Raw genomic sequence first — 20,300 nt, 5'->3', positions numbered from 1 at the left:
GGCGTAGAGATAAGCATATCATGCATCTGTAAGGTAGCCTTATTCTCGTTCAAGCGCTTTGAACACACTCAGCCAAGCCACTCCAACTGTCAGCGACCCAAGGCGCAAGTACAACTGCCCTCTGAGCATCTCCCACGTCGCCGGTACCACCCATCGCGCCTGCCAACCCAACAGCACCAAGCGTACCATTCGGCGGTGCGTTGCGCATCGCAGTTTCCTTTGCCAGCGTACTGGCGAACGCATCACCTCCAGCAGCGTCGGCGAGCTCTGTCCAGCCAACATGTTTCCAGGGGGCAAGCATGACACTGCGACGAGCTTCATCTAACTCTTGCTCCTCACCGCCTAGACTGACTGAGATGGCTTCGACAACCTTTTCCACGCGTGCCAACTGCTCGTCGCTGAGCTCCTTGTTCGTGCGCAGTCGGTCTAGATCGTCTTTGATGGCTTCCATGGTTTCCAAGTCATTGTCGAGTACTGTCATGGCGCCAATGAGGGTCAGCAAGCCAACATGGCCTTCGTGCTTCTCAATGGCGGTAAAGAGCTGGTCGCGAGCCACTTGCTTCTCGTTCTCCCCGCCCTTGGCCCAAAGAACTTCTGCAAGGATGCAGATGATGTCTGGGTTGGCCCCAGTTGCCTCGAGCGATGTTCGGAAGTAGGGTATCGCGGCGTCGAATGAGCCACTAAAGTAGTGTGCTAGACCAGCTGTGAGACGAGCTGATAGCTTAGTCTTCGAGATCTGGTCCCCGGACAATGCGGACTGTTTGGTATCGCTGTCCAGTTCAGAGAGCAGATCAAGTGCTGTCTCGGCTTCTTCAACAGCCGATTTGAAGGACTCGATAGCGAGAAGGTTGCGGGCCAGGTCTGTCTTGGCTCGTGCAACCCGAGCCAGGGACGCCAGCGATTCTGATTTCTCATACTCTTGCTCAACTGTCTCGTTCACAGCTTGCAGAGCTACTACGGCAGCGTCGTAGTTGCCAATACGCTCTAAGAACAACGCCGCTAGATGCTTGTGCGGAATGTCGTAGGGTGCTTGTATGTTGAGCTGTTGGAGCGCGAACAGAGGTTGTATGAGGTTCGTGATGTTGCTGGATGACGAAGGCGAAGACACAAGGAAGTCGAAAGCCGAGACGGCGTACTGACGTTTAGTCAAAAGCAATGACGACTCTGAAAGCTCGAATGCGTGAGTGAAGTGAGAGAGCGCCTCGTTGGAATCTCCGGTGAGCAATGCGATGATGCCTTCGCCGACCCATGCTAATGAGTAGTCGGGGTCTTGCGATTGTGCCCTTGAGAAGGCGGTGTGCGCAAGTTCGTGATCGTTTTGCAACAAGTAAAGCGCTCCTAGGTTTGTCCAGGTGTGCACACTTCGTTCGTTGAGATGTAGGGAGCGAACAAAGGCATGCTGAGCGACCTTAGGACTTAGTGTAGTCGTGATGACACCAAGCGAGTTCCAGAACTCCGAGTTACCGGCTTCTAGTTCGATAGCACGCTTGAAACACTTCATGGCTGCTCGAAGGTATGTGGTGAGTTTCGACCCCTCAATGCCTTCCTGCTCTAAGCAGACGTGTGCTCTGTACTCTGTCCAGCCTAGGTTGTACCACGCTACAGCCTGTGCGTGTATGTCATGCGCACAACTGGAAACTGCTCGTTTTTGTGCAAGTATTGAGGCTTTAAGCACCTTGGTAAGGGTATCGTCCTTGTCTGCGGAAAGTGCAGCCAGCGTATCCTGTCCAAGCCCATCGATATCCTTGTGTTCATCAAAATCGATGTTCATATCCGACTCGCTGCGCAGCACCTTCTCGATCAGCTCCACGGGAAACTGCTTGAGTTTATCTTGGACCCAAGTGAACAAACTGCATGCATCGCCAACAGCTTTCCATAGGTTGAAAGCATCCGGCTTGTACTCGGTAATCGACATTGCAACTTCGATACCGCGGGTCGCGCTATCGGCAGCCTCGCCGAAGAAACCGGTCTCAACGCAGTGCCACCCCTTCTCTACGAGAGTCTGCAGGAGTGCTATCGAGACACCAAACTCTTTCGGCCGAGACGCTAGTACAGCTTCGTAGCCTGCAAGAGCTTCATTGAACTCACTCAACTCGCGGTTGACGTTGGCGAGCATGTACTTGGTGAACCACCCCTCTTGGTCAGACCTCTTCAAAACAACACCATCTGTCGGATTTTCCGCGTAATTGAACGCGCGTGATGCTGAGTTATATCGACCAGAGTTGTGGTAGCTCTCTCCGAGACCAACGTAGGAGTAGTAGTCATCCGGACTAATGCGTAGTGCGGATAAGAAGGACACGATACTCTTTTGATACTCTTGCTTGTTCATTTGGACGACACCAAGTGCAGAGAACGGCCAGCTGACGCCTTTCCGTTTCGATCCTGGTGTCTGTCGGGCTTTCCCGGAGTCTACCACTCGCTGGGACACGACCTCGACAATGTCCCACTCGCCTTGATTGGCGAAAAGGCGAGCAAGGCGCTCGGCTGCGACGACTTCAGAAGGTGATAGCTCGAAGGCTTTTTGGAAGCACTGCCGTGCTCGTCTGCGGTCCTTATTGTAATCTTCGTAGAAGATGCCAAGCAGAGTATATGCAGGCGCATAGTTCGGGTTTGCTTTGATCGCTGCGAGCAGCTTCGCATACGTTCCTTGGCGGTCCTTCCTCGCTTGCTTTGACGGATCGAGCTCCCATATACATACACCTATTCTATAAAGTGTCTGTGCGCGGAGCTCGCGGCCACGTTGCTTGGAGGCATCGAGCTGCGGGTAATCGAGGTACTCTTGGAGCCTTTCAAAACCGGTCTTGTAGTCACCGGCAAGTGCTTGACACCAGGCTGATTCTGCACCTATGCGACCATTTGAGGGATCTTGCTTTAGTGCCTTCTCAAGGAATTGGAAGGCTTGCTCATATTCCTCTTCTTCTTCTAGGACCAGTCCGATGCCGATGAGAGCAGAGGTGAACTGTGGCTTGCGTTTCAAGATGGATTCGAAGATGCCCTTGGCTTCCAGATGATTCCTCGGGGCTTGATAGTATACTAAAGCAGTAGCAAGCGTACTACTCAAAGCGTCGCGAGTTCTCTGAAGTGATAAGTCGGTCTTCTTTGCCTCCGCAGCAGCATATTTCAAGCCTTTCCTTGTGCTCTCGACCGCGCTTTCGTACTCCTCCAAGGACAGGTAGTAGTCTCCGAGTAAGCAATGTGCAAGCGGCGATCTTCCAGCCTCGGTAATTCCTTCAGTCATCAACACCAGACAGTCCTCCTGTGAGACTGGAACATCTTGAGTAAGAGCTACCCCACCCTCGCTCAGGTCAGGTCCTTCTCTTGAGTCGCCTTCTTCCACAAGCGGGTATCTTGATATACCGCTACTCAACCAGCCTGTGATGACTTTCGATAGGCCCTCGTTGGGAAATAGCTCAACGAACTGCCGCAACGTCGATATGTCGAGATCCAGCAGGTCGTGCGCACTGTCCCCGTGTGACGCCATGACAGCAATCCGAATTTTGGAACCCAGCCAATGCAATGCAGAACGCCGATAGATGCTATAAAGAAAGGCAGTCAAATCACCCGGGTCGTCTGAGGGGATTTATCGTGAAGAGTAGCGGCAAGTGAGTTGCAGAGTGGTTGACGTTGACGTTCGTGTTTTGGTAAGGCTGAAGCCCAGGATCGACGCTAGCATGCCGTGCGTCATTGCCTGCTCTTTCGACGCTGCGAGCCCCACACCAAAGCTCCAATTCACTCCTCATGGCACCTTCATAACACAAATAGCGCCGTACGGACGGCAACTCCCCAAACTATCGCTACCCACATCAACGACATGTCTACGAAAACTGCGCTGAAGGCTGCGAAGGCGGCGATTGGCGCAAAGGATTGGGAGGAAGCGAAGAACCAAGCGACAGCAGTGCTGGAGAAGGAGCCCCAAAACTACTTCGCCTACCTGTTCCTTGGACGTGCCAACGACGGCCTGAGCAGATTCGACGAAGCGGAGAAAGCCTACTATGACGCGACCAAGCTCAAGCCTGAAGACCCACAGGCATGGCTCGGGCTAAGGGGCATGTACGAAGGTCTCAAGGGCGCGAAGGTTGACGAGAACATTGACGTCGGACTGGAACTAGCACAGATATACATGAACTTGTATGTCTCGTATATAAAGCTAGGGAGACTACAATGCTAACAAGAACAGGGACGACGCGCACAAGTCCCAATCCGCCATCGATAAGCTCGTAGATCACGCCCGCGCCCATGGCACCAAGACTCAATATGCACGCGCACTCAGTACCCAGCTGCCGTCCTCTCCCGTATACTCTTACCTCGAAGGTCGTCTGCCAGACCCGTCAAAAACGTACACGCGCATAGCCGAGATCCACGAGACACAGGAGGCTTCCACAATCAAGCGGCTCATAGAAGAGAGACGACTTCGCATCGGCGCGACACTGGAGGGTACCACAGCCTCTGTTAAGAACGAGATATACGCTACTAGCCCGCTAGAAGGGATATACGAGGAGATCATCAACTGGACGGGCGATGACGAGCTGAGACGGGAATACGAGGAGAAGCTGCTGGCTAGAGCGTACGATACCTTGATGGTGCTGCCATCAGGAGAGAAGGCGGAGAAGAGGGAGAAAGTCATGAAGCTGGCCCATGACATGGTTGTGATCAAGCACTCGAACCTCCTGGCTTGGACAATCGAGTTGGAGTGGCGGAGCGGTATGGAGGTCGAGGCATACTAGACGATTTCCCGAGATTCTGCATAGCAAGGCGTTTGGCTGTTCGATGACCGTTTTGGGGGGAATTTGGCACATGAATGGGACCGAGTTCGGACCCCCTTCTGAAATATACGAACGTTTGCATTATGATAATCTTTGCGCAAAAATACTTCCAGACGCCAAACGCCTCCCATGCTACCCTTGTTCTCTACGCGTTCGCCGCGCCTACGACCCTCTTTCTCTCCTCTACACTGTAAAGACTTTCGCCCTGCTTGAGCGCATGAATGAGCATCGGCACACTGCTCGCCTTGAAGTCTGGTGCTTCACGCACTTTGTCGAGATCGTCAGCGAACTCAGCCGCGATTTTGCGCAGATAGAGGGCGCCGAAATCGTCTTGCGCCTGTTGACTAGCCTTTGACGCTGCCTGCTTTGGTGGCGGAGAAGCTGGTACATCCGTCATAGCGACATCTTCATCTGGCTGAGCCTCTGGAGCACTGCCTGTCTTGGACTTTTTCTTCTTCTTCTCTTTCTTAGCGGGTGCTGGTGCTGGTGCTGGCGCTGGCGAAACATCCTTTTTCGAGTCAGATCAGATCAGACCTGTTCAACGCGACACCCATACCTTTGTTTCTTCTTCTACCGCGGCCACCTTTTGACTCTTTACACTTGAGACATCGCTGTCACTTTCGCTCGATGATGAGACTGTCCAGTTGTTAGCGTATACCTCGCGAACTGTTCAACAGCGCTCCTTGTACCCTCAGTTCTCGTCCTCCTCTTCTTCGACCGCTTCTTCTTTTCGATACCGCTTGCTCCTCTTTGTGGCGCCATTTCGTCGTGTTTGGTAGAGTAGGAAAAAGTTCGAGACGTGAATGTTGGTTATCGATAAGGCACGTGCGCCGCTAAGTCAAGGGTCTGCACGCTTACTAGTCCTCATCTCTCTCGGATCATAGCATCACGGCAGGAACCAGAATACGTCGAAGACAGAGGCCCGTCCATCGTGTATCTGATTTTCAAAGACTGATGATGTCGATGCTACGCTTGCCATGCCGCGAGATGCGATTACCTCTATCTGAACTAACCCGGGAACCCTATCATCCTTCAGCCTCTTCTACAAGATGCTCTCTATCGTAGCAAGCTCTTCCATGGCACTCTTTACGCTCGTCTTGATTGCGTCGCCAACTGGCAAGTACGGTCGCCTTGGGTTGAGCTTCCCCTCGGCGCCCTCGATGCCAGCAGCTTTCGCACTGTATTGACTAACAGCATGCTTCGTGGGAGCGATTCCAGCCTTGATCGGGCTCTCCGCGAGCGCCGCCTTGCGGTGAAGCTCCAAGGCTTCTTGAGTCTTCCCAGTAGTATACCACTCGTATACCTTTGAGCAGACCTTCGGGAAGACGTTACTGAATGCTGACACACATCCTGCACTTCCAACTGCGAGGCCAGCAACCAACCAATCCGCTTGGCCTGCATACGTAGAGAAGGTATCGCTTGGCAGCTCAGCACATAGCCTGGTTATCTTCGCGACGCTGCCACACGTCAACTTTACGCCGACAATCTTGCCAGGGTTCCGTTTTGCGAGCGCGGCGATCGTGACAGAATCAAGGTCCACCCCATTGCAGATACCCGGGAAGTTGTAGATGACGATAGGCAACTCGGATTTCTGCGCAACCTCATCGTAGAAAGCCATGACAACTTCTTTAGAAGCTGCTGGCCCATAGTACGCCGCTGGTAGCAAAAGTCCATGATTGGCTCCAGCCTCAATTGCGTCGCTAATGTTCTCCATGACTTGAGGTACAGAGAAGCCTGAGATGCCGACCATCAGAGGGTAGTCGGGGCCGACGGCCTCACGAGCACATTTCATCAACGCTCTCTTCTCATCGCGAGTGAGGAGAAATGCCTCAGCGTTAGAGCCAAGAACGACTAAACCAGTAAGACCCGATTTGGAGAGGTATTGGAAATACTGTTTCTGTGCGGCGAGATCCAAGGTTGCCGTGTCGCTTTCGGGAGTGTAGAAGGTTACTGCGGGGCACCATACGCCCGGAGCTGGAGGAGGAGCCATAGCGACTGTAATTGTTGATAATAGCTTCCAGGGAGGGTATGCTTTCTGGGTCGACCTTAGTGATCAAAGCGGGGAGGCGGGGTGCAGGTGGGGTAGTAAATCCGACAATGGAAACCTGCGAGCGTTTCTGTAATCAATACTTATTTCAATGTTCAGCAGCACATAGGTAGTAATATATGAGATCTGAGTTGGGAGGATGAAAGGTGGCCATGCACCATCGGAGTCATGCCGTGGGCCTTCAATAGCCGCTGCGCGGAACGTCCACGGGTTCCGACTGTCCCGATGCTCGCATTTGTTGAGCCTCATCTTGTGCCAATCTCCACTCTTCCAATAACGGCCTTCCAGATAGCGACCTTTCTCGTGAAATCCACCGAATGTATTTGGAGATGTATCACTATAAGAATGCCTTGGGAGTGGCCGGTCCACCCCTCACCTGCCCTTCGTAGGTTGGCCCCACTGCTTTCGGTGGTAGACTGGACCGCTGCTGCCAATCGTAGACCTATGAAACAACAGCATGTTTCTCGGCTCGATCATCGTCATGAATACAGCCATTCTAGATAAGAATGAGAAGAGTTTTCTGTCGGCATATTCGACTATCCAGGGCAGCATTACGATCGATCCTCTTGCTAAACTTGACTCAACCCTAGCATAGGCAGATCCTAGTGTCCAGGCTGATTGTATGTGTCTATTCCAATGAGAGAACCTCTTCTCAAGCGGGCAAGATGTCGTCTCCGAAAAGTCATTCATGTCCCCCGCCCCCGCGAAACCCATATCAGCAAAAAAGGACTCACGCGACACGACCAACAAGCTCCTGACTTGGCGAATGCAACGACAGTCACGATTACCAAACCCAGAAACAGGCTCCAGAAAATACTCATGGCTGTATCGAAGAAGTACAGAGGACGATTACACAACGAACTCGCACAAAGGCTTCATCAGGACGTTCGCAACGCCCGAAGCATCGACATGTCACGCACTATGGATGTTCCTACCCCTGTTCTCGTACCTACACAAGGGCAGAGTTCATCGTTCTTATTGATGCCTGCAGAGATTCGAAACGAAGTCTATCGGTATCTCCTGCCGGATGTTACCAGCCTGCGAGACGTTACCGGTCTTCTTAGCGCTTGCAAGCAGATCCGTCAAGAGTTTTCCAGCATGATAGTCGCCGAGAGCCAGTTAGTCATGAACGGCGCAGTACAGAAGAGCATCGATATGGTTCAAGTAGCTTTTTCCACTACTGAGATAGATTCGGTCATCGGCACGCCCCAGATCCAGACGCACTCCCACCTTCATAACGTGAAAGTCCGTCTCGGAATGCGCGATACACGCTCGCTACCTGCCGACGCAAATGAACCACGCATATACTTCGACGACGTCTTCGCCTCGTTCCGCGAATTACTGAGCCTACATCTACCTTACGTTACCGTCAATGTCCCTGCCGCAATCGCCAAAGACGCCAGTATAGCCGATCCCGAACTTCGACATCGCCTGCTAGACGCATGCATCTTTACCTTCAGGGGATTGGAAGAGACTCCAGGGGTCACATTGAACGTGCAGCACGTTATATTCAAGATTCAGACTCACAAGTGGGATACCGCGGCTCTTATACATGAACCTGTTGTAGTCTTTGTAAGACGTATCAACGAACAGAAAGAGATTAAGTTTGATCTGCTTTGGAAGGACCCAAGGACGGAGAGCCAGCAAAACTCCACAGATATGGCAATGATGGCACAGTTGAAAGATATCGTAAGGAAGAGTCGAGAAGCTACTTTAAGTGATCATTAGAGACGCCACACAGAGCTGCATACTACTGGCAAGCAACGTTGGAGATGCGAACCTGTGGCTGATAACTCCTAATCGCTAGGATATTTCTGAGAATTTAGTTCATGGGAAGCGACGCATATTCCGTAATAATTACAAACAAATTGACTTACCTTGGGTCGCCTAATGATATCCCCACAACAAGTACGAAACTGGTCTGGGCTCCTTCGACATGTGGATTAAAGAGTTTTCTCGTTGCCATCTGACCAAGTCTAAACGTATGGGTTCCAAGGCTGCCCTTTCGCATGGGTATAATTGTATTCTTTGCCGCCAAAACACCATCACCTACCACTGCCCCTCCTGCCCGCCTAAACTCTGAAACTAGGGAATATATCGAGATAGGTCGCGCGGTTAGCAGAATCGCGCGAGGAGACTCCGACTCGATGACCAGTGGGTACAGCAAGTCAGCTCCTACCCAGGACGGCACCAATCGCCTCCTCCAATTGCCAGGCGAGATACGCAACACGATCTACGAATACGCACTCACCGCCAACCATCACGAGCTCTTCTATCGCGATTCGATCGACTTCGACACCATACCCCAGGCAGTGACCGAAGAGGTCAACAGTATAGACGATATCTGGCACGCAACACCCCAAGAATGTGTGGATGCGTATTACGAACATGAGTCCGCGCAGGGCGTAAAGCTGTGTTCTACCGCAGAATCTACATCCGAGTTCAACCAGCTGAAGTACGTGTGCAAGCAACTCTACAAAGAGACCAAGCACTTGTCACTGTTATACAACGATATCGTATTCGCCCAAGACAACGTATGCGCTCAAAACGCTACCCATCAGTTCATCCGCTTCGTGCGCCAATGCGACAAGTCTTGGACTTCTAAAGTCAAAACTGTGGAAATTCGACCATTAGTTCGCTCCAAAGATGAACGAGTGGATGTCGGAGGCCTCATCGTGAAGGGGCACTTCGATGAGTTGCGCATTACGTTAGCCGACCCCTGCCATAAGCTAAATCTCCTGGCCGACTACTGCATCGAAAATCCCAGGGTGCATGTCCGATTCCGTTTATTGGCATATGGACCATTGTGTCTTATGTATCATGAGGCAGCGCTTTTTCAACGTCGACTTCCCTCAGTCTTCTATGGAAATGGGACCTGCGTACCTTTTGGCAACCATCTGCGTGTTGTCAACGACCATTGCAAGACTCTAGCTGTTCGGCTGAGCCAATGTCGCAATTTTCGGTTGTTCCTTACCAAAGAGGAAGCGTTTGATGAGCAAAGACTTAGGAAGTGTATGGTAGAACATAAGTTCTTTCGCAAACACATCTTACCGCTACGTGATGGGGGATTGCAGGAATGCATCGAGGGTAGGAGGAGTATCTTTCTTGAGGGGGTGTGATTACAGGTAGTCTCGGAGAGGGCGAACGCGATGCATTAGTAAAACAAGGACATCTGCGCTTAGCACAAGGCATCTGCTCGCTCAAATATGATTCCTTCATTCGACGAATACCAAACTACATCCTTAGATCTTAATACCCTCCAAAATCGGCTTCGCCTCCTCACTCTGCCACCACCCATCCTTACCACCAGGGAAGCTAAACCGATCCATACTCTCAGGCTTCATCTCAACCGAGTAACCAGGATCCATAGGAGTAACATAGTAACCGTTCTCAATCCTGGACGGGTGGAAAAAGTGCTCATGCAGATGGTCAACGTACTCCAACACGGACTTCTTCCCCGACACAACAACGTAGTCGATGGTCGAAAGATGCTGTGTGTACTCTGGAAGGCCCACACCACCCGAGTGCGGTACGATGGGGATGTTGAACTTGGCGGCCATGAGGAGCACGGCAATGACTTCGTTGACACCGCCGAGGCGGCAGGCGTCGATTTGGCAAATGTCGATGGCGCCTGAGGCGAGGAATTGCTTGAACATGACGCGGTTTTGGCACATTTCTCCTGTTGCGACACCAATGTTGTATGGCTTTAGGGCTTCGCGAATTGCTTTGTGGCCGAGGACTGTTGAGGTCAGTATGCGTTTCTCTATAATATAGAAGCAAGGAAAGGGGTACGTACCGTCATCAGGGCTGGTGGGCTCCTCGATGAACCATGGCTTGAACTCCTTCAACGCCTTCATGTACTCAATCGCCTCCGGTACACTCCAGACCTGGTTCGCATCGACCATAAGCACATTACCCTTGTCGAAACCAATGATCTCTCGTGCGATGCTTAGACGCTGCTTATCTTGCGCGATATCGCTTCCGACCTTGAGCTTGAAGTGCTTGTATCCCTTTGACAGTGTCTCCTTCAGAAGACCACGCATCTTGTCTTCACCGTAACCGAGCCATCCCGCAGAAGTAGTGTATGCGGGAACAGCGCGGCTATCAAGGGCTTCTTGGAGTCGCTCCTTCTTACCGGCTTCGGCTTTGGTCAAGATCTCCAGCGCCTCCTCGGGGGTGATGGCATCGGTGATGTAGCGGAAATCGATCAAGTCGACTATTTGCTGGGGTGTCATGTCTGCAACGATGCGCCATACAGGTTGGCCGAGTGATTTGGCCCAGAGATCCCAGATGGCGTTTACGACGGCACCGAGAGCGAGATGAATAACTCCCTTCTCTGGTCCAATCCATCGAAGTTGAGAGTCGTTTACCAGGTGACGCCATGTCTTTCCCCAGTTCGCGACGAGTGAGTCGAGTGTGTGGCCCTTGATGCGGTCGGCAAGGTAGGCGATGGCGGTGCATACAATCTCGTTACCGCGGCCAATTGTGAAGGTCTGGAAATTGTAAGCAATCAAGAAACGAATGGATTCAGTGTTAAGTGGTCACAAGTTGGCCGGTTCAGGGGTACCCATGAGTTGGGGGAAGAGATGAGATGACCAGGGCGGAGTCGCCATAGTAGCTCATCTCTTCTACTCATAGCCAACATCGAATGAGATTAGACTTACCATACCATGACCCTTGAACTCAGAGTCTGTGTGTAGGATACAGTAAGCTGAAGAGTAGTCTCCCGCTGCGTTCATAGCATCGGAACCAGTCTTGTCAAGGGATGTCTATTGCAGACGCGTTAGATTCCTCTTTCTCTATCATATAGCTTGAATGACTAGGGAGCATACCGGAAACCGCACATCCCTCGTCTCAGCACCTGTGATTGTGATGGCCATTGTGGTGTTTTCGTTGTGTTGCTACCGATGTTCGGAATGATCGGAATACCCCGCAAAGCTACCAAAAGTTGAGGTTCTTTTTAAGCAAGACTTGAACACCAGGAAAGATGAAGATGAATGAAGAGGTCAAGGTGAAATGGTTGAGCGAGATACTTATTCCGTCTGGAGGCAGGATCTAGACGGTCTATTTAACTGGCAAGGCATCCGGCACAACACTCCACGCATCTCCACGCCAAATAGTGCCAACCGCCCGCGCCATCGTGAAATCCACCCCACTTGCCCCTCATCATTCGTGGAAGATCTCGGCGCGCCACTTTCTGGGGCTGGAAAAATCGGGGCATTTGGCAACGTTGCCGGCATTTTATTTACCTCACACGTGAGCTGTACAGTGCTACACCCCACGAACTATAGGGGTCCCTTGCCCAGGACGCGGCTCCAGGTGCTTCGCGGCTAGGCGAGAAGCTTGGGCTTGACGACGCGTGACAACGCTTAGCAGCGTGCGAGGAGAAACTACGTAGAAAGCCGCCGTGATGACACGGGCAAGTAGGTCAATGTGAAGCTTGTTCCTGACCTACCCCAACGACTTCTTTACGATCGTGAAGTGTGATCAAATACCGCGGCAAACAAGGCTTACCGGCCGCGGGGTGGCATGAGTGGGTTTAAGGAGTAGTCCAACCCGAGGATCATGAGTACCATCAAGGTAGACTCTCAATGCTGAACATCAGCAAAGTAGAAAGAGCACGCATAATACTTACGCCGCATAAGACTACAGCGAAGCATCATCCAAATTTGAACAACGGTAAAGGAAGAACGGCTGTGTATTAGTGGTGTGACAATCGAAAGTAAAAGGACGGACCTGGTATGACTCTCCATTCCAACCGTACACCCATTATCTACACGTCGTTTCGTGATGCAAGATCCGAGGACCCTACAGCGCGTCAATACTACCCAAACAAGACCAAGACCTCCCAAATACTCACTCGCCCGGTTCGTGAGGAATGCAAGAGCCGTATCGGTGATGAATCCGAAAGGCACTGTCGAAGATGGATTGCTGTTCCACATGAGCAAAAAGCAACGTCCTCACTTGATACCCCTCTTCTCGGTCTCACTGTAGTAGATGACCATACGCCAGAGCTTCTTCACGAGGGACTCAGCTTCGTCATCGAGAGCCACTTCCAAGTTCTCCACCAGGGGCTGCGGTGCGCCCTTGCTCTTCAAATGGTCCACAATAGCGTCGACAAGCATCTCTTCTTGTACACCAGTGAGCTCAAGAACCTTGTTGGCAGCCCACTGCTTGATATCCTTGTCGATGTTTTTCTGAGGCAAATGCTCCCAAGCGACGGGCCATTTCCACAGGCCTTCCTTGTCGTTGGGAATGTCGCGCGCCAACTGTCGCTGGGCTTCTTCGATTTCTTCTTGCGTAAGGTTGGCACGTACAGCCGCATCGAAGTTGATGGGCACGAGAGTTCGCTTCTTGGCACCGGATTGATCTGTGAGGTCCTCGTCCTCGAGCAGGTTCTCGACATCGGCGGCGGTTCGACGGGGAGCGGCAGTCTTTTCGAGCTTCTTGGCGGCGGCCCCGAGCGAGATCTTGAAATGAGCTGGCTCGCGCTGTTCCTCCCTGCGCATAAGCTCTTCGCCTTGCTCCTCCAAGAAGGCATCGGCCTGGCCGCGGGCATGGTCCTTCTGCTTCCTCTGCGAGGCCAACTCGCGCCGTTCTTGTTCGCGATCGATCGCGTCTTCCTTTGCCTCCTGACCACGGACTGACTCGCGGTCGCGGATCCAGTCGCTGTGATCGCGGTAGTAGAGATCGCGTCTCGAAGCTGCCTCTTGATCATCGTCAAATTCTCGAAGTTGCTTCGCTTGTGCTGCACGAGCTTTCTCGCGCTCCGCGTCCATGTTCTTGAAGTAGTCGTTTGTACGCTCGACGGAAGCGAAAGTACGACGCTCGGTCTGAAGCCAGCGGGAGAGTTGCTTCTTGTATGCATCATCAGCTTCTTCTGCTCGCTTCTTCTTGCGACGACGCTCAAGTTCCGAGTCGCTGGCGGAGTCATCGTCGTCCTCGCGGTTGATGTATGCACCGTTATGTACGGCACCGCCATTGACAAAGTTGACACCACCTTGGTAGTCTCGGGGAAATTGTGAGCCCTTCGGCCCACTGGGCGCACCTTGAACACCCCGTTCTGCTCTGGGGCCCAGCGGTACACCATTGGCACCTCCGGGTCCAGTAGGGGCGGATGGTGGTGGGGATGCACGTCTACCACTACGCCTGCGCTCCTCGGCTTCAAGCTCCTCTTCTTTCAGGAGTCGTTCGCGATCGCGTTGGTTGGAACGGTCGCGGAAGGCAGCAATTTCTGCGGCGACAATTTCGCGCATCTCTGCAGGGATGTCCGCAAGCTCATCCTCGCCATTTGCAAGGTTGACGAATGCAACTTCCACGTCTTCACCGTCTTGTGCCTGTGCATCTTGCATCATTGTGTCTCCTGCGTAGTCGACGTTGGGAGCGTTCGGCGGGTTGAAAAAGCTCGCGAGGACCGAGGAAAGCGCTTCTTTGGCACTGTCGAGCCTAAATTGAACCGTGGCCTCGTCCTCGTTTCGGGTCTTGCTCCATTCCTCTGCGTACTTGATCGAAGCATCATCCACCATGACGTGCAACTTGGTCGTCTCCACCTCGTCTTGTTCGCCGTCGTCGGTTTTGGGCTTGCCGGCCTTTTGACGCTTTGTAGGCACACGCACGTCTTTGAATATCTCGGCGGCTGTCTCCAAGCTCTGGGCGTCTCCAAATTCGGCGAACCCAAACGTCTGGGGCTTGTTGTTGGCGTCGGTAGCTCGCGTCCAGCGTACAAGTTTTCCTGCCGTCTCGAGGATGCGCTCCATGCCCTCATCGCCTCCAACGCCATCGGGAATGTTGCCGACGAAGATGGTTCGCGCGATATCTTCGCGCGACGGCGGATTGACGGGCTGGACGGCGTCCCTGCGATCGCCATCTCTGTCCATGCCAAGGCCACGACGACCGGGTGGTGCGGCGTTGTCTCTTCGGCCGCCTACTGGGCTGTCGACAGCGCCGGGTCGTCCGCCCTGTGTTCCCAGACGGATGACGGGCGCATTGAAGTTGAAGGTGGGCATGTTGGTGGGCGGTGCCCATCCGGATGGCAGAGCGCGTGGTGCATTCATGGCTGGCGGGCCTTGGGCGTTCGCGACACCGGGGGGAACTGCGACGCCGGGGGGAGCTGCTGCGCCTGGGGGACCTGCGCAATGTCAGCGTTGCTATTGTCAGTTACTGCTATCACATACCCATTCCAGGCGGCGCCATGCCTGCCATGCCTGGCGGAGTGCCTGCGAAGCCCGGAGGGCGGTTGTAGCCCGGAGCACCTGCGCATGTTAGCTGAGTTCGCGTCGCAAAGGATCGCTTGACATACCAGGATAGCCGTACATCTTGCGCAGATATACAGTCGCCGAACTTGGTGGGATTGTTGAAAGAGAGAGGTTGGATAGGGTATCGAGGTCGCTGTCGCGTGTTGCAGCGAGAGAAGAAGTCACAGTTGAGATTTGGAGCTCGAAGGAACGCTCGGACCACTATATCGCAGACAAATTTGGGAACCGCGACGTGCATGGCCTCCATCATTCACCGGAGCCATCCCGCAATTGCCCGCCGCCAGCACGTCTAATCACCCCGCCCATGTCAATACTGTAGTAGCAGAGATTCAGAATGGCCTCACGATCGTTGGGCGAGCTCCTGCTCCGCCCTTCCAACTTCACACGGATACCGCACACCTCGAGCCGGACAACACCGTCATGGACATGTCAACGAGCCATTTCGCACACACCGAGATGCCTTGCGCAACAACCACTGCCGAAGAACGACGACGAGCACTACGTACCCGAACGGGAAGCTCAACGGCCGCAAGCCCGCTACATGCCTGAGCGGGAGGCCGCAGCACCACAACCTCGGCCACAGCCCACCACGCAAAGAAATACTACACAGACGATGGACGCTCTCCTCGGCAGCATGCCCCGGAACGCAGGGTCTAACCCACCAACCAACCGCGTCTTCGGCGAGGAGTTTGCGGGCTCCGGCAGCAGACGACCTGGTAGGAGGCCAGGTCTGGATTTCAGCCAAATGGCGACGACCGATGGAATGCTAAATCCCACCCTCGCCAACAAACCCTCCGAGGCGTCACCACTCGCTGTACAACAAGAAGAGACATTTGCCCAGTTCCCGCGCTTGAACCCCGCATATGGACGCACTGTAGAGTTGGATGTCAACCGCGGACGTGATATTGTGAGGGGCATCGGCATGTTGGGAAGTTTAATGGCAAGGAACAAGGTTAAGAGCGACTTCAACAAGCAAAAGTTCCACGAAAGAGGCGGACTGAAGCGGAAGCGGTTGGCATCTGAGCGGTGGAGGGCGAGGTTCCGAAAGGGGTTCCAGGACGTCACAAACCGAGTGACGGAATTAACAAGGAAGGGATGGTAGATCTGTATGCTCTTCTTCTGGGACTTTGGGATGGTTTGGAGGGGCATGTGTAAATCGGATGTGTACATATTGTACTATAACAGCATTTGCATAGGAAGCAATGACTGCTTCTCGATTTGATAGATACAAAGAGATCACGATTGTCTCCGTAAGCTAAAGGTGTAGCAATACTTTACCACTGCACGATACTGTGAGGGTCACCCTGAATACACATGCATCCACCCATCATATGGTCAAGTCCAGGACGTGGCTTTATACAGCTTGACTTCAATTGGCCCTTCTGAAGCACGAACAGAACACACTCCGCGGTAAGTAGAGCAAATCTGCATCTTTTTCGTCTTGACAACCATGTCGCGCAGGTGAAGCTTGGATTGCGGAGTTGCACCGGGAGTGTCTTTGCCGCGGGCGGGCACAGGCCAGGGACCTCGATCCGTACTCAACAATGTCCAAGTTGACACATGCACCTCGACCGTCGCAGCTGCCTTACGCGCAGCACCAACTACATATGCGCTTAGCGATTCCTTGAGCCTCCTCTATCATAATCGCCATGATATCGCAACGAAAGTCACCATCATGGCTCCCTCTCGTCGCGTTGTTCTCGTCCTTCGCAGCAGCATTGAGCGGACAGGAGCCCATGAAGAGCGCAGAAGAGGCACGGGGATATAACCCGGGGGAAATGATACCAGTCAGTTGTTTGAACAGGACCATGTAAGTTACAGCACCTCCACGAAAAGATGCGAGTGCAATTGCTAACCCCAACCAGAGAAACCGGTGAACACGTACGTCTACGATCTCCTACCCAAGCCACCCGCGCAAATACCCCAAAACCCATACCTCAGCCCTACTAACACATACCCTCCCAGATCACCGACGCCGCCGGCCACCTCCAATACATACCCTTCCCCACCTGCAACGAAACCGGCCAACCCCTCCACCTAAACTTCGGCGTAGAAAAAGACGTAAACTGCACCATAGACTTTGTCACGGACGAATTCTTCCACCTGCTCGAATTCTACATCCACAACGACGCGCCCCTTTCCTGCCGCATCCCGTCCAAACCCCTCCCACCCAGCGTCCTAGAAACCGAATACCGGGTCAGCGATGAAACCACACAGGAGGGTGCGCTGGGGACGCAGAGTACAATGTACACGCCCCTTATTATTGCGCTGGCGGGTACACTGCAGTTGAGCCATTTGCATGTGGGGAATTATTTGAATCTGCTGGTTCATGCTAGTCCTAAGAGTGTGGCGCCCGGGACGGTGGATGCGGCGACTGCGTATTCCGTGTCGAGTCATACGCGCAATACCAAGATTACGATTGGAGATCCGTTGAGCCTGGCGTTCAGTGTGCGGTGGTATCCCAGCACCACGCTGCCTCCAGGTTGGAGTGGATATGGAGGGCACATTTATACTAGTACCTTGGTGTACTGTTTCTTGAGTGCCGTGGCGAGTGCGGCTGTCTGCGTTGTTTACTTCCGGGGTGTTGAGTTGCCCAGACGGCTGAAGAGGTATGCTACGGATAGGATGAATGGTGGAGGTGGAAGAGGATTTGGAAACGGAGGCAGTGGATACGGGCTTCCTGTCGCTAACGGACGAGGAGGCGGCATGGGCAGTGGCTATGGGTTGGGAGGATATGGCTACGGAGGCGGAGGCAAGCGAGTTGATTGAGCTTGACATGTGGCACGTGTATATATAGGCGCGACAATATACTTCAATGTGTCCATTCGTATTCCATGATCTCAGTATCATCTACAGATACTTGAGATGCTTGCTATATAATTTATCCTCCAGTCATCAAGTCGTTCAGCCATTACAGCCTCGTCACACATCATCCTTTTACAAAGTAGACTTCTTCTTGAAGGCGTTGATGAGACCACTTGTGCTAGCATCGTGAGAAGAAGACTCCTTGGACTCGTCAAGCTCAGACAGGATCTTCTTGGCCAACGACTTGCCGAGCTCGACACCCCACTGGTCAAAGCTGTTGATGTTCCAGATGGCGCCCTCGGTGAAGGTGAGGTGCTCGTAGTAGACAATCAAAGCACCCAGAGTGGCAGGTGTGATCTTGTCGGCCAAGATGGATGTGGTGGGTCGGTTACCCAGGAAGGTCTTGTGAGCGACGAGGTCCTCGGGCGCACCCTCAGCCTTGACCTCATCGGGGGTCTTGCCGACCATGAGAGCCTCAGCTTGGGCAAAGAAGTTGGATGCAAGCATCTTCTGGTGCTTGTTGCCTTCGACAGGGTTGTGGCTCTGGGCGGCCAGGATGAAGTCGGTGGGGATGAGCTTGGTGCCCTGGTGGAGGAGCTGGTAGAAGGAGTGCTGGGCGTTGGTAGCCGGCTCACCGAACAGGATGGGACCGGTGGTGTACTTGACGTAGTCACCGCTGCGGGTGATGGCCTTGCCGTTCGACTCCATAGACAATTGCTGGAGGTAGGCAGGGAACCTGTGCATGTACTGGTCGAAGCTGGAAAGAGTTAGACTAAGCCTTTTCGCAAGATAGCAACTTTGAAACTTACGGAGAGACAAGGTGGGTCTGGGCACCGAAGAAGTCGGAGTACCAGACACTCAGAAGACCTCCGATGACGGGAATGTTCTGCTCGAGAGGAGTCTCCTTGAAGTGCTTGTCCATGGCATGGGCACCAGCGAGGAGCTGGTGGAAGTTGTCAAAGCCAATGTAGAGAGCAACACTCAGACCAATGGCACTCCAGACACTGTAACGTCCACCAACCCAGTCAGAGAAGCCGAACATGTTCTTCTTGTCAATGCCGAACTTGGTAACCTCCTCCTCGTTGGTGGAGAGGGCGACGAAGTGCTTGGCAATGTCCTCCTGCTTTGCGCTCTTCAAGAACCATGACTTTGCGGTGTTGGCGTTTGTGACGGTCTCGGCGGTGGTGAAGGTCTTGGAGGCGATGAGGAAGAGAGAGGTCTCTGGGTTGGAGTCCTTGAGGGCCTCTGCGATGTGGGTACCGTCGATGTTGGAGACGAAGTGGATCTTGAGATCGCGCTGGGAGTAAGCCTTGAGAGCTTCTGAGACCATGACGGGGCCACTAAAAAGAGTTAGCATGTTTTTGAAGCGTATCCAAGTTGCGTGGAATTGCATACAGGTCAGAACCACCAATACCGATGTTGATGATGGTGTCGATCTTCTTGCCAGTGTATCCCTTCCACTCGCCACTGCGGACTTGCTCGCTGAACTCCTTCATGTGGTCGAGAACAGAGTTGACGTCCTCAACGACGCTCTGGCCATCGACCTTCATCTCCTGGTTGGAGGTGTTGCGAAGGGCGACATGGTAGACGGCGCGGTTCTCAGTGAAGTTGATCTTCTCGCCAGCGAACATGTCATCGCGGAGCTTCTCGAGGCCAGCCTCTTTTGCGAGCTCGATGAGAAGCTTAAGTGTCTCCTCGGTGACGAAGTTCTTGGAAAAGTCGAACAGGATCTCGGAGTTCTCGGCATCGTTCTTGAAGGTACGGCTGAACTTCTCGAATCGCTATGACGTTTTAGCAAACTTACTAGGATAGCTTCTTCTGGACTTACCTGAGGATCCTTCTTGAAGTACTCTTTCAGGACGATGTCCTTGCCAAGCTTCTGGTGGTGGTCCTGGAGCGCCGACCAGGCGTTGAGGTCAGAGGCCTGTGCGAAGCCGGGCATGTTGTGTTACGGGATTAGGTGTTGGGGTATAAAGGTTTGAACTTGGACAATTGGAGAGGGGTAGAATCAATTGCAAGTGCGAGATGATGGAGAAGGTGTGAGTAAGGTGAAGGTTGTTGTTTTGGCCGATGTCATTAGAAATGTCGCGGCCGAGACCTGGCCCCGCTTGCGTCAGAGCTTCGTTGAGGGAAGGAGGGGCACCACTTTTCCCACGCGCTTGCTGTCACGACATCCCGTTGGTCCCACCCCGACAGCCCTACAGCATTTGCAAGCACCACAAAGCCGATCACTAAGATTCGTGCATGGCAAACTCAAAGGGGATATCGTCTTGATTTGCTTGCCTGAATTTAGGCTTCTCTCACACAAATGCTGCCTCAAGCGCCATGCCATTGCACCTGAACCCAAAAAAGCATCAAAGAGCGCTGAGATCCCACCAATCACCACGGCTTCTATCTGTGGATCCAAAGCCGGTGGGTGTTGTGCCTGGT

The 20,300-nt window shown here is 53.1% G+C and overlaps 11 protein-coding genes across 11 annotated transcripts; 5 read left to right on the top strand and 6 right to left on the bottom strand.

Moving 5' to 3' along the window:
- Positions 1 to 49: 49 nt before the first annotated feature.
- J4E85_006049 (uncharacterized protein) lies at positions 50 to 3,481 on the bottom strand (the record flags this gene model as incomplete). The annotated part of the gene is made up of 1 exon (XM_051470290.1): positions 50 to 3,481. One exon carries the CDS (start codon positions 3,479 to 3,481, stop codon positions 50 to 52), a length of 3,432 nt encoding a protein of 1,143 aa, XP_051325778.1.
- Positions 3,482 to 3,811: 330 nt separating this feature from the next.
- Positions 3,812 to 4,724, top strand: J4E85_006048 (uncharacterized protein; the record flags this gene model as incomplete). The annotated part of the gene is made up of 2 exons (XM_051470289.1): positions 3,812 to 4,128; positions 4,178 to 4,724. The coding sequence occupies 2 exons, from the start codon at positions 3,812 to 3,814 to the stop codon at positions 4,722 to 4,724; spliced, it is 864 nt and encodes a 287-aa protein (XP_051325777.1).
- A 184-nt stretch (positions 4,725 to 4,908) lies between these two features.
- On the bottom strand, positions 4,909 to 5,525 carry J4E85_006047 (uncharacterized protein; the record flags this gene model as incomplete). Its single annotated transcript, XM_051470288.1, has 3 exons — positions 4,909 to 5,271; positions 5,320 to 5,399; positions 5,453 to 5,525. 3 exons carry the CDS (start codon positions 5,523 to 5,525, stop codon positions 4,909 to 4,911), a joined length of 516 nt encoding a protein of 171 aa, XP_051325776.1.
- Positions 5,526 to 5,805: 280 nt separating this feature from the next.
- J4E85_006046 (uncharacterized protein) lies at positions 5,806 to 6,753 on the bottom strand (the record flags this gene model as incomplete). Its single annotated transcript, XM_051470287.1, has 1 exon — positions 5,806 to 6,753. The coding sequence occupies one exon, from the start codon at positions 6,751 to 6,753 to the stop codon at positions 5,806 to 5,808; it is 948 nt and encodes a 315-aa protein (XP_051325775.1).
- An 876-nt stretch (positions 6,754 to 7,629) lies between these two features.
- On the top strand, positions 7,630 to 8,617 carry J4E85_006045 (uncharacterized protein; the record flags this gene model as incomplete). The annotated part of the gene is made up of 2 exons (XM_051470286.1): positions 7,630 to 8,499; positions 8,552 to 8,617. The coding sequence occupies 2 exons, from the start codon at positions 7,630 to 7,632 to the stop codon at positions 8,615 to 8,617; spliced, it is 936 nt and encodes a 311-aa protein (XP_051325774.1).
- Positions 8,618 to 8,957: 340 nt separating this feature from the next.
- On the top strand, positions 8,958 to 9,489 carry J4E85_006044 (uncharacterized protein; the record flags this gene model as incomplete). The annotated part of the gene is made up of 2 exons (XM_051470285.1): positions 8,958 to 9,344; positions 9,445 to 9,489. The coding sequence occupies 2 exons, from the start codon at positions 8,958 to 8,960 to the stop codon at positions 9,487 to 9,489; spliced, it is 432 nt and encodes a 143-aa protein (XP_051325773.1).
- Positions 9,490 to 10,052: 563 nt separating this feature from the next.
- LGD1 (L-galactonate dehydratase) lies at positions 10,053 to 11,690 on the bottom strand (the record flags this gene model as incomplete). Its single annotated transcript, XM_051470284.1, has 4 exons — positions 10,053 to 10,549; positions 10,607 to 11,303; positions 11,475 to 11,579; positions 11,643 to 11,690. The coding sequence occupies 4 exons, from the start codon at positions 11,688 to 11,690 to the stop codon at positions 10,053 to 10,055; spliced, it is 1,347 nt and encodes a 448-aa protein (XP_051325772.1).
- Positions 11,691 to 12,770: 1,080 nt separating this feature from the next.
- J4E85_006042 (uncharacterized protein) lies at positions 12,771 to 15,125 on the bottom strand (the record flags this gene model as incomplete). Its single annotated transcript, XM_051470283.1, has 3 exons — positions 12,771 to 14,938; positions 14,985 to 15,062; positions 15,110 to 15,125. 3 exons carry the CDS (start codon positions 15,123 to 15,125, stop codon positions 12,771 to 12,773), a joined length of 2,262 nt encoding a protein of 753 aa, XP_051325771.1.
- Positions 15,126 to 15,399: 274 nt separating this feature from the next.
- J4E85_006041 (uncharacterized protein) lies at positions 15,400 to 16,167 on the top strand (the record flags this gene model as incomplete). Its single annotated transcript, XM_051470282.1, has 1 exon — positions 15,400 to 16,167. One exon carries the CDS (start codon positions 15,400 to 15,402, stop codon positions 16,165 to 16,167), a length of 768 nt encoding a protein of 255 aa, XP_051325770.1.
- A 547-nt stretch (positions 16,168 to 16,714) lies between these two features.
- On the top strand, positions 16,715 to 17,834 carry J4E85_006040 (uncharacterized protein; the record flags this gene model as incomplete). Its single annotated transcript, XM_051470281.1, has 3 exons — positions 16,715 to 16,875; positions 16,931 to 16,946; positions 17,031 to 17,834. The coding sequence occupies 3 exons, from the start codon at positions 16,715 to 16,717 to the stop codon at positions 17,832 to 17,834; spliced, it is 981 nt and encodes a 326-aa protein (XP_051325769.1).
- A 168-nt stretch (positions 17,835 to 18,002) lies between these two features.
- J4E85_006039 (uncharacterized protein) lies at positions 18,003 to 19,812 on the bottom strand (the record flags this gene model as incomplete). Its single annotated transcript, XM_051470280.1, has 4 exons — positions 18,003 to 18,627; positions 18,680 to 19,210; positions 19,266 to 19,651; positions 19,699 to 19,812. The coding sequence occupies 4 exons, from the start codon at positions 19,810 to 19,812 to the stop codon at positions 18,003 to 18,005; spliced, it is 1,656 nt and encodes a 551-aa protein (XP_051325768.1).
- Between the last annotated feature and the right edge of the window lie 488 nt (positions 19,813 to 20,300).

Source organism: Alternaria conjuncta (assembly GCF_024043145.1).
Source record: "Alternaria conjuncta strain BMP 0040 chromosome Unknown scaffold_8, whole genome shotgun sequence".
In the NCBI taxonomy this organism is placed as follows: Eukaryota; Fungi; Ascomycota; class Dothideomycetes; order Pleosporales; family Pleosporaceae; genus Alternaria; species Alternaria conjuncta.
The sequence above is the reverse complement of the archived record's forward strand: the minus strand, read 5'-3'. Positions and strand labels throughout refer to the sequence as shown.